This window comes from Anolis carolinensis, chromosome 1 (genome assembly GCF_035594765.1).
Source record: "Anolis carolinensis isolate JA03-04 chromosome 1, rAnoCar3.1.pri, whole genome shotgun sequence".
In the NCBI taxonomy this organism is placed as follows: Eukaryota; Metazoa; Chordata; class Lepidosauria; order Squamata; family Dactyloidae; genus Anolis; species Anolis carolinensis.
The window spans coordinates 163,799,321-163,815,205 of record NC_085841.1 but is presented as its reverse complement, the minus strand read 5'-3'; the positions used below and the strand labels follow the sequence as shown (position 1 = coordinate 163,815,205).

The window sequence follows — 15,885 nt, the reverse complement described above, 5'->3', positions numbered from 1 at the left end:
GTAGTCGCCCTTGGCTGCTCTCCAGAGCGGTGCGAACCATGGTTGGCAGGGCCACCAGGGAGTCACCAAGATGCGAAGAGGTCTATCGCCGGCCAACCCCAGCGGCGAGCCAGGAGACGAAAGTCCCTGATGTTCAGCTGCCACTCGTGGGAGGTCGAAGAGGACGTGCTTAATGCATCCGTGAGAACATTGTCTTTCCTGGGTAGGTGGACAGCTATGATCTTCATCTGTTTGCGTATGCACCATTCCCATATCCGCAACAAGAGGAGCAGCAAGGCCTTCGAGTGGTTCCCCCTTCTTTGTTCAGGTAGTATTTCACTGTCATATTGTCTGTTATCACACGCACTGTCTTTCGTTTGAGGAGGTTGCTGAAAGCATGAAGGGCCTTCTCTACTGCCAGCAGTTCGAGGACGTTTATATGGTAGTTGCATTGAAGCTTGGACCATTTGCCGTTGACCGTGAGGCCGTCCAGATGTGCTCCCCAGCCTTCCTGGGACACGTCCGTTGTTAACTCGCGAGACGGCTCCATCGGATGAAAAGGGAGGCCTGTTCGCAAGTTGTGTTGTCTCATCCAACACACAAGCGACTTGAGGACATCGGTTGGGGGCTTTAACGGGGTTCTCTGACTGTCGATGAACGGATCGAACACCCCTAGGAACCACATTTGGAGGGGTCACATTCTGAGCCTTGCAAAGTCTATAAGGGATGTGGTTGAGGCCATATGGCCAAGAATGGATTGGATATACCATGCCGAAGCACGCCCCTTTACACAAAGAGTGGTGATGGCTGAACGGATGGTGCTCAAACGTTCTTCTGGTTGGTAGGCTCTTTTGGTGGTGGAGTTCAAGATCGCCCCAATAAAATGAATTTCTTGTGTTGGGGTGAGATGAGACTTTTCTTTGTTGACAACTAGCCCAAGCTTCTGCAGAAAAAACAAGGTGAATGAGAGATCAGTGTGAAGATGGGCCTTAGAGTCACTCGTGATAAGCCAGTCATCTATATAGGGAAAAACTATCACGCTCCTTTGCCTCAGGTAAGCGGCTACTACTGACATGCACTTCATAAAAATTCTCGGCGCTGTCGCCAGGCCGAAAGAAAGTACATTGAAGGAACAGCAGGTGCCATTGACCATGAAGCTAAGGAATCTCCGATGTGAACGCCTCACTGAAACGTGAAAATAGGCATCACGCAAGTGAATCGTGGAGAACCAGACTCCTTTACGAAGAAAGGGAAGGATGGTTGAGAGAGTAACCATCCTGAATTTACGGAATCTAATGTGCCGATTGACTGCCCTGAGATCCAGGATGGGGCACATGCCTCCACCTCTCTTGCGGATTAAGAAATACCTAGAAAAAAAAGCAATGCCTGACTTTCCTACATGGAACCCTAGAGATTGCCCCCTTGGATAGTAATGTGGCCACCTTGTCTTGCAGGCAATCAGAGGGCGTGGTAGGGCGGGGAAACCCTGTCTGGGGAAGAGATGTGAACTCAATTACATAACCATTCTTGATCATATCCAGAACCCATGAGTCCGACGTTATCTTCTTCCATGCCTCTAGGTAAGGGGCTAACTTATCCTTAAACAAAAGGTAGTTATCCCGACTATTGTGTAACTGCAGAGTGGAGCTACGCTCCGAATTTGTTAACGTAGAACTCTTTGAATTTGAACATTTAACAGAGGAGTTCAAACTTGGAATAGAAACTGGGGAGAAACTGTCAGCGTGCGCGTTAAAAACGGCATCTCTGTTTCTCACCTTCCTTCCTTCTCCCTCGCTGTTGAGGCTTGTAAGGAAAGGAGGATTTCCGGAATCCCAGGGATCGAAAAGGAGGTCTCTGCTTTCCCCTGGAGGATGGGGGAGTGGCTCTTCTGGAATGGTAGTACTGTCCCCATCGACGTCTCTGATAATAGTAGGTCTGCTGCACGCCATACTTATGGGCGGCTTGCATCACCTCATGGGTATCTTTGATTTCAGCGTCGGTTTCTGGGTTAAACAAGCCTGCTTCATCTAGCGGGAGGTCCTCTATTACCGACTTGGCTGATTGGACTAAGTTGGACACCCTGAGCCATGCGTGCCGCCTTAGGGATATTGCACCTGCCAGTAGTTTCCCAGATGTGTCGGCTGTATTCTTAGCTAACTTCTTTTGGAGGTCTGATAAGAGGCATGTCTCCTGATGAAACGCTTTCGCCAAGGCCTGATCTTCCTGGGGAAGGAGATCAATATAAGGGGCGATCTTGCCCCAAAGGTAACATTGATACGCCCCCATATATGCGCCATAATGTGAAATACGGGCAAATAAGCAGGCTGAAGAATAGAATGTCTTCCCCATGCTATCTAGTTTCTTTCCTTCCTTATCCAGCGGCGTGGGCTGTGACCTCTGGACCGCCTTTGGTTGGGTCACAATTCACTACACGGGAGTTCAGTTTGGGCTGCTTGGCCAACCATGAGACCCATGGAGAAGTCAATTTTGTAAAGGTATTCCGCTTTCCTTGGGGTCGCTGGCAATGAGGCTGGGGGAACTCCATTTTTAACTAGTTCTACCAGATATGGAAGGTAAGGCAGAGATGCGGTAAGCAGTGCCTGCTGTTTGGAAGATGGGAAGACTGGGTCCTCAACTATTTTAGACGGTTTAGGGGTTGGGAGGTTAAGGGCTCTTGAAAGCTTAATTAACAGAGCGGAGAAAGTCTTTATAGCTTCCGCAGAAGGGGGGGTCAACATCCTCATGAGGGTTCCTTAAAAGAGCAGGTTCCTCCTGTAACTTCCCTTGTCCTGGCTCCTCCCCATGCTCTGGAGTCAGAGCTCTGCTGGAGTGCAACACGATCGGTGTCGACTGCTGATCCCTTTGCAACAGTGACTGAGGGTTCGACACTGTTGGAGGCTTCAAAGGAGCAGGATATGTGCCTGCATTGCTCGCTGTTGGTGCACTCCCTGAATTTGAGCCAGCGCCTTGTGGGTGTGTCTGCAGTGGTGCACAGGGAGGCGGGGCTAAGGGGGCCGAGGCTGGTTTCTTTGATTTCTTTCGGCCCTCCTTGGTCTTGGGAGCTGTGGCGTACGCCATTTTGGCTCCTTGAGAGTCGGGCACATCTCCATCAGCGCTATCTTGGGCCGTCTCCGGCGGCGCAGACCCCACCAAGTCGGAGGTAGTATTCCCGACTGCCAAAAGGAGGCCTGGATCGGCCTCAGGAGTAGCCAATTCCAACGTAGCCAGGGCCAGTGCTTGCTCGTACAAGAGCGCTTTAAGTCTTGACTCCCTGTTCTTCCTGGCCTGAGAGGTAAACCCTCGACACACTTGGCAGGATTGGGGGTTGTGGCTTTCCCCTAGGCATAAGAGGCATTTGGCATGGCCATCCGCCTCAGGGAGCTTGCCCCCGCATGCATCGCATTTCTTAAAAAAGGATGCCATCTCTACTGGCCTGCTGGTGGTAGGCCCGTATTCCATAAGAGTAGTCAAGTCTTTCCGTGGTCGATTGGTTGGAGAACGGTAGCACAAACGATAGATCAGTCCGAGTCAAGGCCAAGGCCAATATGGTAACTATAAGCTAGAGGTTCTTAATGCTGACTGAGCAGCGGAAAAAATGAACTGAGGCTATCCCCGCCCATCAGGCTATATATATTCTATTGGGAAGGATGGGCGGGGCTTCGCCAAAATGTTTCAATAGAGTATTCTAGAAGGTTCCGAAATGTTGCACAAGCGCAGGAGAATGTCCCATATGTGCGATTTCCACAGAAGCACCACGAAGAAGAAAAGCAGGATAGAAACATCATAAATAAATAAATAGGACAAGGATATAAAGAACTAATTTTCATGATGTTTATTTGCTATCTATACATAGTACTTTGGGGCAAGCTTCAAAACAAGTTACATAAAAACTAGAAGGATCAAATAAATTAATATAATAATTCACGGCAAATCTTTTCTCCTCTCAGACCAAAATAGTACATGTAGTGGCAGACACCTAGACAGTATATCTGTGGATATAACACACACAGAGGGAATAAAAATTGCTCAACAGGATCTGAATATGAAATACACTCTTCTTCTTTGGGTTCACAGTATGAGCAGTTTCAAAGTTGTTATCTAATTCAGCACTCTTAACTTAAGGACAGTTTTTTCACAAAACAATGTCACTGTTTTTACAAAGCAGCAAAGAACAAAAGAGCTGTTTTTACAAAGCAGCAAAGAGCTCCAAGACACCAAGTATTTGTGAAGAGAAAGATTCAAACAGCTGGTTTTACACTTCATTTTAAAGATTTCAAAGTGACAACAATTTGAAGAGCTGATTAGGAAGAATGAGATATATGAACTAATCCTGTAGTTAATCTTGCATAAAAGAAAAACAAAACTTTTGAGGTTTTTTAAAAAAAACCTGAATAGGAATTGCACTTCTACAAATTAAAACTATATTATTTAGACCAATGTCCAACATAACCAAAAGAGGATCATCAAAAAGTGTAATCATACCTAAATCTAGATTTTTTAAATTTTTTCTTCGTTATAGATACAGGAGATCTTTCAGAAAAATGCAGCCGTAGTCTTATTTCCGTTTGGCACGTCAACCAACCAGAATCGATACTCTCCACATCATCTGAGAAAGTAAAACAACAACTAGAGTTATAGTCCTGTATAATCTTCAATCTCATAGTTCTATACAATTTACTATATCCCAGAATGTCAATAAATCCCTTCCTGCCAGCCGATCCTGGTTGCTTCCAAACCCTGGCCGATTGCAAACCTGTTCGATCCTGCCTGCTTCTCCTCGGGAGCTGCTCTCCTCCAGGCCACTTTCTGGAGCTTGCTCAGCAGCCAGGATTGGCCAGGTTTGCAATCGGCCAGGGTTTGGAAGCAACCAGGATCGGCTGGCAGGAAGGGAAGCCTCAATGTTTTGATCTCTCTTCAGATCCCTTTGCAAAAGAAGCGAGAGCTGAGTTTTTCCTTGCTTCCTTTTGCATTCATTGTTCAGCCTGGCTGAGTTTCAGTGTTGCAATAACGCGGGTCGCAGAGGCGGGAAAGTGTTGAGGGTATGAACTTTCCAAAGTCATTCCTCACTGTGATAAGTGCCTCAATCTGAATGAGGACTATGTTGAAATGTACTATTTCAGCATGGCTTTCAACTGCATATGGTAAGTGGTTTATCCTATACTTTGTTCTTTTTTAATTCCAAAACGTAATGTAATTTCTGGATAGCCTTCGTATTATAGAAAAGGCTACATTTTTATTCTCAGAAGGGGCCAAGAGCACACACTGTTGGCCTATTGTCACAAACAGCAACAGATTAAATTTTAGGATCTGTCCTGACTTAAAACCAGGCTATTCCTGAACTTAATTCAATGAGGTAATGCTGATCTTCAGAGGGAAAGGTGACAAGGAAGGTAATGAACTTCACAAACACCATTCAAACCATGTCCCCGATATCAGCTGTCAATCAATTGTAAATCAAAAGATTAGGGGGCATGGCTTCCCATAATTCAAACAGAGAACATCTATGTACAGTATTTTTCTGGTTGTAGAATGGAGCCATATTTTATAAAAGGATGGGAAAAATTCATAGCTAGCACCCAGGCTAACAAGATTAATTTTTGATTCAGTATAGCTAATGAGGTAGATGAATTAAGATCGAAGAACAAGCATTTATTAAGACTAAAAGGGGTATTTGCACGGTCACAAGGGAATAAATTCAATGCTCAACTAAGACAGGAAGGATTCCAGATCTGAGGATGAGGGGACAGCAAGGCACAGGCCACTTCCTACATCTCTCCCGCTGGGGCCTTTTAGACAACCTTCCCAGCAGGAAGGACTCCAGGGAAAGGAGGGAGAGAAGGAAGCAGAAATTAGTAATCTCAGAGCCTGCTTTAGCTACCCCAAAGCCTGTTCCAACAGACTCCTCCTCACTTCCCCCACAGCAAGTGGCTTACAGGAAAGATCCTGGTTTTATATTTTAATAACATTTATTGCGATTTTACACTACATGCCTGTTACTTGTAAACTGCCTAGGAAGGATTCGTATCCTGAAAAATGGGACACAGGCATTTTTGGATTAATAAATACCAATTAGGAAAGGTTTCGAAACATGTCTTTTTACAAGGTGCACAATATAACCACGCATCCCCATTTTAAGTATTTCAAAGTCACTTTTCATGACAAAACAGAAATGTATCAGCACCATCTACGTGGAAGTTTCATATGGAATGGCCATCTACTTACCAAAGATTCCAAAGTGTCCATCATCGATGGAGCTATCCACTGGAATTAAAAGGACAATCTGTGAGAACAGTTCACATTCACTAGTTGTTCAATTACTTGCTAGTTTTGGCTGTAATCCTATACATACTTGCCTGGGAGATAGTCCCTTTGAACCTAATGGGACAGCTGATTAAGTATGTAGAGGATTACAGTATCAGTTTCAGAACTACTTTAGCATTTTATGTCAAATTACCATTAAGACATTTTAAATAAGAAGGCATGGCATAAGCATATTTGTTACAACTTGTACAATACCTCTCAGTTCTTTTCTTGATATAAAACCATAATCTCCAGAAAACATCAACAGCATGTAGTTCCTTCAAACAATACTGTTTAAACTGGGGAAAGGGCATGACATATCCTGAGAGTGTATCAGTGCCACGATGTCACACTTGGGTCATAAAGGTCATTATACTCATGTGACGGGTTATAAAGTACATGCAAAAATACACTTTACTTCAAGCTTAGAGATAGCATCTGGACTACTACTATTAAAATGCTTGTGCTCTTTTCCACCCAGTTCTTGATAAAATATTCAAACTTTTATATTTATCTAATGCCTCAGAAAAAATTAATTATCTTGAAAAAAACAAAACAAACCCAGTAATAAATCAGAACCGTATTGGGTTTAAAGATAACGAAGTTGAACCATTAAGGTTTTACCCTCATTTGCATTTATTACTGCCATTAAGCCTGGTGTACCAAGTGTGGGGAAAGAACATATTGTTGTCAGAAATTGCAAAAGGTGATCATTTTGAAAGAATACTATCAAGCTCTTATGTGTAATAAATCTCCCAATATCAGAGCGACTACTCAATAAAAAATATTTTTTCAGGAAACTGATGAAAGGTCTCAAAGAAAAGTATGTTTCTTTTCAATCAGGTTACTGGGCCCTATGCTGTTTAAGTGGGTTTACTAACTGTCATTGGCACCCACTCACTGAAACCAGAAAACATTTGTGATAATGACATTTATGATATATACTACCGTGTTTCCCCGAAAATAAGACAGTGTCTTATATTAATTTTTGCTCCCAAAGATGTGCTAGGTCTTATTTTCAGGGGATGTCTTATTTTTCCATGAAAAAGAATTCACATTTATTGTTGAACCAAAAAAATGAACATTTATTATACACTGTACAGTAGTTGTCATCACAAACCAGCATAACTAGACAAACTGAATCCTATCAAGAATTTCTTGTTACTACCAATATTTCCATGTACGTATTTCTATGGTACGTACATTTACCGATCCTGCATGCTCTGGTGTTCTGTTTGGCAGGCATGCTTCCAAACAAAAACTTTGCTAGGTCTTACTTTCGGGGGGAGGCCTTATATTTAGCAATTCAGCAAAACCTCTACTAGGTCTTATTTTCTGGGGATGTCTTATTTTCAGGGAAACAGGGTAGTTTCTCTTCAGATCGACAATGACAGGTTACCATGTTATGTTTAGAAGCACTTACAGTTTATCTCACAAAGTAAGGATATGATTGAATGTAATGTGCAGTACTGTCATGTATGCACTGTAGAAAGCAGCAGGATCTAGACTATCAGAGATTTAAAAGGGTCCAAGAATCGCTAAAAGGCATGATTCCCTCAGTAGTCTTTCAGAAATGATTAAACACTAAAGCCACTTATGACATACACAACTTATTTTAAGAATTAAAAAGTAAAGAAATGATCACTGGAATCCCATGCATGCCTACACAAAAGAAAGTCCCACTTCATTCAATGGGACTTAACGTCTAGATAGAGTTGCACAAAAGTGCAGACTTAGACTACCTTCCTAGGTTTGCTCCTTTGAAGACCATGCACTAGGAAATAATATATTTAGCTTGGAATATAAGGGATGCATTTATTTATATACAATCTTGGCATTTTTAATTTTAAAAATTTAAAATTTTGATTGCAATACATCACCATCATTTTGGGTACTGAAAATCCTTAGAAACCCACAGTAAGTAGTTTCAATCGCTTTCTCAAGGATAAAATAACATTAGATTGTATCAACAAGTATCCCCATTTGTACTGTTTATCCTAAGTTAACATTAGTAAAAGTATTCTATTTACTCTTTAATATATTACTTTGTTTCACATAAACAATACCTTCGAATAGGTAAAACCATTTATTGGGGGAAAAACCCCAAACAACTAGGTCTTAAACTTTAAGACAAACAGCATTTAGTTTCTACTACTGAGGCATGGTTTGTTAAAAAAACAAACAAAAACAAAAATCAAGAGCAAAAACAGGGGACCCCCACTCTCAAGGAACAATGAAAACTGACAATTGTGTGGTCTCTATGTTGTCAATGTTTTAGTTGTTTTTAAGTTAAGGTTTCAGGGTCCATAAATTCTTCCATTTGGTGAGATAACAAGCTGTAACACAGCATCTCCAAAACTCATGACTCATCTAATGGGATGATCCTTCCTAACTCTTCTCAGTTCCATATTTAGGGATGAGAATCAGGACTTATCCATGCCACACTTTGAAAGCTCAAGATGAAATCACAGGCAACTTCACCCACCCTATTTGAACAGCCAAAATGTATAAATATCAATAGAGATAAAAGCATGGGAAATATTAGATGTTCAAATCAATTTGTTTACAACTGTAAATTAAACAATTTTACACAAATTTGTAGAGCAATAGCCATGCTGTGCTAGGAAGGAAGGTGCCTGTGTAACAATGGCATTAATGTTAATTCAATAAAACATTATCAACGCTTACTAAACCACTGTGTAACATATTAGTAATCTTATGCTTCAAACAGATGCAGTTGGTGCCCATACCTAATGGGGTAATTGATCGTGGTGGTTGATGAGTCTCCCACTTGTGAATTATGACTTGGCATGGACCACCGATAGTCTGCAATTTAAAAGTTAAACGTCTGCAATAATGTCTGTTAGATCCGATTTTTACCTATGGTGCCATATGATATCTACTTACACACTCTATGAAGTGCAAAGCTAGCTCTCGGTTCATATGATTTATCTCATAAGCATTCATGCCACCATAGCGCACCTAGGACTAAAATCTTATTAAAAGAAATATCTCTATATAACAAAGGAGAGAATGAGATTGTAATCTTTTAATCTATCCCTGACATCAGCACATTTACTGTAAGTTCCAAATAAAGACTGTGCACTACTTGAAACTAGGCTGAATATGTAAAAGTCTGAGAGCAGGACAGCATACACAATCCCTCTCTCATACATTGGATTTCACATGTTCAATGTGTTACATGAATTGGGTATTTTTCTTTTAAAAAGCTTATAAATACTGCTCCCAAATAGAAAAGATACTAATTTATGTTCAAAGATTTATCATATATAAAAGTGTTAGACTTCACTTTCTGAAACAGGTACAAATGTCATGTATATTAGCAGCATTCATAGCGTGGCATTTTTATACAGCAGCAATTAAAAATGACAAAGAGCTGCATCTGTTAGAACTCACTTCAGTCCTTAAGTCATTGTCATATATTTATACAGTCACCAGTCACGTATTTTCAAACAAAAAGACTGTACAGAATAGACCTGAAAGACGTACACTCTCATGCAGTAAAAAAAATGACTAAGCAACTCTGGAATCAAATCTGGGAAAACCAGGACATAAAGGCACCCTTCCACATCTGGAAAAAGTATTCCATTCCCAAAGACCTACAGAACTTTGTCTTGTACAAAAAGTTATTTAACAAGTGAGAATTTCTCTGGAACCTACACATATATATTCTATTTGATATGTCCTAAATTTTTACTTTGTTTTATACTTAAGAGTGATTTTAGAGTTATACTCAACATGTCTATTGTTATTCTTCTTCCTATGTGTTATGATTTGTCTTTACTTTGTTGATTTAATTCTCCCGTATTGTTATGTATTTACTTTTATTCATATTGTGTTCATGTTGTAAACCGCTCCCAGTCCCCTTGTGGAGAGGGAGTGGGATATAAATAAACCTTTATTATTATTTATTATTATTATTAATTTTATTTTATCACACAGCAAACAAGATAGATAGGCTGGATTTCGTATCACAAAATCACAAATAATAATAATAATAATAACAACAACAACAACAATAATTATATAGTACTTTAGGTGTTCCAGCAAACAATTCGTGAAATGGCACAGGCAGCTGGGTACCAGTGAGGAATAGTCACAGCTGCTGGAGTCTCTTAATTCCTGCAGTAGATCACTATGGTGGTATTTGCAAAAAATAAAAATAAAAATGTAACTACCTATCACTTCTACTTGCAAGTTTCAGGATTTTCAGCTGATTTCAGGGGTTGGGCTTGTGTTAAAGGCAATCTGCCATTCCTGCAGCCCTCCAGGAGTGCATATCATCACTTTGGGGTGAAAACACCTTAATAACGCAATGGAGACCCTGTGTAAGCTCCAGAGCAAAAAAAAAATGTTAGGGAAACAATGTGTGACCCATGGGACATGCAATTTTCACTCCTACTGTAAGGGCCAAAGTAGAAGGAGGAATGCAATGATAAAATTTAGAAATAGTTGCATATGAAATTCTTGGGCAAAGAGAGAAAAATTGTTGGACTCAGAAAAAAAAGAAAAAGGAAATATGGCTATGCAAACAAAAAGGTAATTATTCTCTTTCACCCTGATCTTCCTTGCCTTCTGCTTAGTCAGCTGCACAAAGTTAAATATTTTAATTAATGGGATATATGCTTTATTTATCATTTTAAACTTTTTTAATAACTGAAAAACATTGGTTATAAGTACCTATAGCTATTCATATATACAATTTCCAAATTCAACAAAAAACTTAAGAGATTCTGTGAAGTGTCTAAGGTAGCCTCAGTCTTCCCCGCAATGTAAGGATCACTGAATGAGCAAACATGGAACATCAACATACTCTGCTTGTTTCAATTCTCCAAAATTGAGCCACAGATGCCTACAATGATAGTAATAAAACCCCTTTATTTTTCCTACCTGCATGCATAGTCTAAAGAATATCAGGCCTAATCATCTGCACAAAACCTGTTCAAACATCATCCTAAAAAAGTGCTGTCCCAAGTTCAGATGCTCTATAAATATAAAATTACTTCCTTCCTCTGACCCAAAAACATAGCTTCACAAGAAACTCTGCAAGAGTCTGCTGATACTTCCAAATATTTAGGAACCAAGGGTGCATCTCCCAAAACTGCCAGGGTTACGGAGAAGTTATTGAGGGTGGTACGTATAAAATGTGGTACTCTCACAACTGAGAGAAAGCTGGATAATGTCATGTCATTCCTTGCCATGGATTGCTACTGGAGAAAGGAAGAGGAGAATGGCCAAAGAAAAGAGTCTCTATGCTTTCAGCTCTTTGGGAAATGGCTGCATGAAATCTTTTATCATAGGATCGTTCAGTTTGATTACAATCCTGATACAGTTACTATAAAGTAAGCGCCGCCACTAATTGTGACTTTTTTCCAGCAAGCATGCTAAACTGTAATTGTTGACATCAACTAACTATAGCTATGCCCCTGCAATTATTTAGTTTAAAATTCCTTTAGAACCCAAACTACATACCAGTTCAGAGTCCCTTGAACCCTGACACCTATTTTCATTATTTGGAATGGCAGAGACACTTAAAGAATATAGAGGCTTGGGTTTTACAAATGCAAGGTATGCATTTTCCTTTGTGTGTCTAAACCATGAAGTCCTACATTAATCCCATTTATTAAATTAAATGCTTGCACAACAGCATCCATAGTCATACAGTGCAGGTTGAATTAAACAAATCTAAAAATATAAGATGTACTTTAAATGAAAATGCAATTTTGCCCCTAAATGAACAATAAACTATTTAGTGACAAAAACAGCAGTGCTAGAATTCAAATCAGAAGCGAAAATTAATTTACAATTAATTCAAAATAACAGTAAAAATGTTTCAAAATTTTAATTTTCTAGCAAACACCTATGGAAAGTAGTTCAGAGATGTTTGTTTCTCATTGCTCAAATGAGGAACTCTAAGCAAGCCATTTCAAGAAACAGATGCTGATCAGCAGAATGCCAAGATTGAAATTAATAGACTAGCATGATCAGATTTTTTTTCTTTAAAAAGACCCCTTTGGAAACACTATGTATAAAATCCCAAGATGCTAAATAACAGATGTATGGTTTTGGAAACTAGGATAAATACTGGCTTCCTTTTCTAAAAGGAAATGTTATGCCGATTACCCATCATAATAACAGGAAAAGGGTTTCTTCAAGAGCAATTTTATTGCTTTTTGCATTCAGTTCATATTCTCTTAGTACTATTTAGCAAGACAGGTTAAGTGGTTGTGAACCATCATCTCTCTACTTCTAAGTTACTTTAGATTTAAGAAAGTAACTTAGCTAGGTAGCTTTTTGCTCAATAATTTCCATCACGAGACAGAAATACTAAGGTGGCTGTATTGGCCATTTACAAAATTCACAAGAATGCATATTTACTAGGTCAACCTGAAGGGCACATTTGGTTGGCCTAAAGAAAAACTTACGGTAGTATTACATAAATATTCTTTAAGATATCAAGTGTTTTTTCAATAAGGAAACTAGAAATAGGGACAGTGGCTTTATTACCTAATGGTATCTCTGTTATCAGCATTGTTAGAGCAGCACAAGGCAACACTTGGTAAATCAATGTCATGCCTTTATAACTAATATAATATAAGAATAATGTCATATAAAGCTGGCTTTGCTAGCTGCACCAGAAACAGAAAAGTGGCACTAACACGATTGCATTAATGCTAAAACTCAGATTATGTTTATATATTCTTTCCTTAATAGCATTTTGAAACATGAACTATTCCCCCGCTTATAGTAGCATTCTAAATCCAGTCTGAATTTGCGAATTAAACACAAGAGTTCAACTTACAACAACAGTTGTGGAAAAATATAAAAAGATTGCATGTCTGTTCTGGTGAAAGGTCTCTGTCTTACTCAGAAAGGGAAGGTATTAATTCATACTAAACATTAAGGTATTAGGTCTTAAGCACAGTGGAGGTTTATATGAAAATCAGACTAAATCACTCTCACTGAACTTATAGTTAGTTAACTTGCTTGGCCTATCAGTTAAATGTTTGCAACTGCGTCTGTGAGTGTTTGATAGATATCTGTATAATTAAGAACAACTCTTTTTAGTTTCAGTTTAATCCTAAATGCAGAAAGTTGTCATCACTATAATAAGAGAACAAAAGTACAAAATATTTCATTTATGTAAAGCAAGCATAAGTACTTGATAAAGCTAGAAACAGAAATATGCAGGAGAAAGAACCATTAAGTAAACACTGCTTTATACTCATTCGATATCAAAAAACATTTGGTTTACACTGTCCTGGGATGCACCTACACTGTAGCGTGAATGCAGTTTGACACCACTTTAAGTACCATGTCTCAATGCTATGGAACCCTAGGAATTGCCGTTTGATAAGACACCAGCCCTCTTTGAGAAGACTAAGGACTTTGTAAAACTACAACTTGAATGATTCCACAGCACTGAGCCATGACAGTGAAAGTGGTGTCCAGCTGCATTAATCATACAGTGTAGATGCACATTTTCAATCTTACATGCCTTCTTTGCTTTCAACATAATTATACTGTATCCACACATTACAACAGTGTATTGTTCACTTCCATACTCCCCACCCACACGTCTGACAAATGTTAACCTCTACCAATACCTAGATGATGACCAACTTGGGCTCTTTACATTGGTCTATATTTTGCTATTCCATAAAATTCATACTTACCATAGAAGCCTCTGCATCATACGGTACTTATAGCGTGCACAATACAGAGTACCTACTCAAAGGAAACACACTCACCAATACATACTGTAAAGTTTGCATTTATTATAAGGGAACTTGATTTACTTCTGCATATCTACGACACTTGTTTAAAAACTAAGTTGCAACTGCACCTTCAAATATTTAAGTAAGTTAGAAGAATGCAGACCAATAAATATCAAAATTAGCTTGCCGTTACTTCTGATAAATTGTGAAGAACTATTAAGATAATTGCTTATCTCCTTATGTTGCTACATGTCTGTGCCATGTTTAACTTATTTAACTTTACTTAATGGTAACAGAAGCTCACCAAGTATACTATTTAAGGGTGCAGGGCCTCGGCCTCTTCTGGGCTTCGCCCCTCTTCTCATCTCAGCCCTGCCCCAAATAATCAAGCTCTTTTTGGGAAGTTGACGTGGCTTTTCTGGGCTAATGGTAGTGTCCTCAACCAAGCGGCAACGCAACGTTTTGGTGACGCTGCACAGCTGCGGGAAGGGGTTGAGGACGCTGCACAGCTGCGGGAAAGTTTTGTGGGGGAGAAGTTTCCCACCTCATTTATCACTATGATAACTGCCTAGATTTGAATGGCGACTATGTTGAGATGTGGTATTTGGATGTGGCTTTCAATTGCATATGGTAAATGTTTTCTCCTATACTTTGTTCATTTTTAATTCCAAAATGTAATCTACTTTCTGGATAGCCCTCGTATACTGCATGAGTCAGGTATGTCTTTGGGTCTGCATTCGCATGGCCAGGAAGCCAGCTGCAGCCATCCATTGCATGTAGTCAGCTTAAAGCAGGTGCTCATGATTACACAGGAGTTTTCTTTGAAAAGAATGTTTAACTGAAGCTAAAAACAGTTTGTTGTCGAAGGCTTTCATGGCTGGAATCACTGGGTTGCTGTGAGTTTTTCAGGTTGTATATGTTCCTGTAGCATTCTCTCCAAAAAATAGTTTGTTTTCAGGAGAATTAAACAATGATGAATCAAACAACTGACTGGTATACACTACTGTCAAATTCCATACCACCAGGAGCTTATCCTAGAATTAGTCAAGGTATCAGAATGTTTAAATATGTTTGTCAAATTTTTGATACAGCCAATAGGTTAATCAATAAGACGTATTGTAACATATCAGAATGGTGTTTACTTAGTTATACATACCTGTGGCTCTAAAAAGATGCCTTGAAAATATCGATATTCAATGTCAGCTCCCTTAGGGAGTTTAATTGTTGCTTTCCATAGAAGACTATAGGGGAAAAGAGAAGGGATAAATGAAATGACTGTCATACGATTTCATTCATTTAGGTGTTGTTCGTTGTTCGCACACATTATTTATTTATTTATTACAGTCAATGACCAGCAAAAAATGTACAAGCATCAGAATAGTGTAGAAACATATACATTTAGGTATTAAGAAACACTGTCCTAAGGCCCATGGGATGCAGACCTCCATAGTAATTTACCCGGCCCCCATGCTAAATTTTAGACTTAGAATTGCCCTATGTCTGAAACAACTTAAAAGCACACAATAATGACAATCCTAATGAACTTGACTATCTCATCGGCCAAAAGCACGCTCTCACTTCTCATTTTGTATTGTATTGTTCTTTCATACTTTTTTTGGTGCTACAAATAAGATGTATGCAGTTTGCATAGGAATTCATTATTATTTTTTTCAAACTATAGTCCGCCCTCCTAACAATCTGAGAGACCATGAACTGGCTTTCTGTTTAAAAAGTTCAAGGACTGGGGATTTATGGTCATTGCAGCAACACTGTATCTCTGTAGATTTCTCTTTATGTTCTGCAGATTATCAGTGAAAAGAGAGTCATTGGAGGACAGAGGTGTGCTGTAGTGATATGGAGGTTTCCT

At 39.4% G+C, this 15,885-nt stretch overlaps 1 protein-coding gene across 4 annotated transcripts in view; it reads right to left on the bottom strand.

The window, feature by feature from the left end:
- The window catches only part of gpcpd1 (glycerophosphocholine phosphodiesterase 1), a 61,641-nt gene that overhangs the window by 27,708 nt on the left and 18,048 nt on the right, over positions 1-15,885 (bottom strand). For 3 of the 4 annotated variants that reach the window (XM_062957948.1, XM_062957936.1, XM_003215279.4), the window contains exons 4-7: positions 15,175-15,259; positions 9,030-9,105; positions 6,202-6,240; positions 4,462-4,585 (exon numbers count right to left, since the gene is read on the bottom strand). In XM_062957948.1, coding sequence (XP_062814018.1) covers positions 4,462-4,585; positions 6,202-6,240; positions 9,030-9,105; positions 15,175-15,259 — 324 coding nt within the window. Of the gene's footprint in view, positions 1-4,461; positions 4,586-6,201; positions 6,241-6,495; positions 9,010-9,029; positions 9,106-15,174; positions 15,260-15,885 lie in introns of those variants that run through there. The other variant, XM_062957949.1, reaches the window with a different exon arrangement.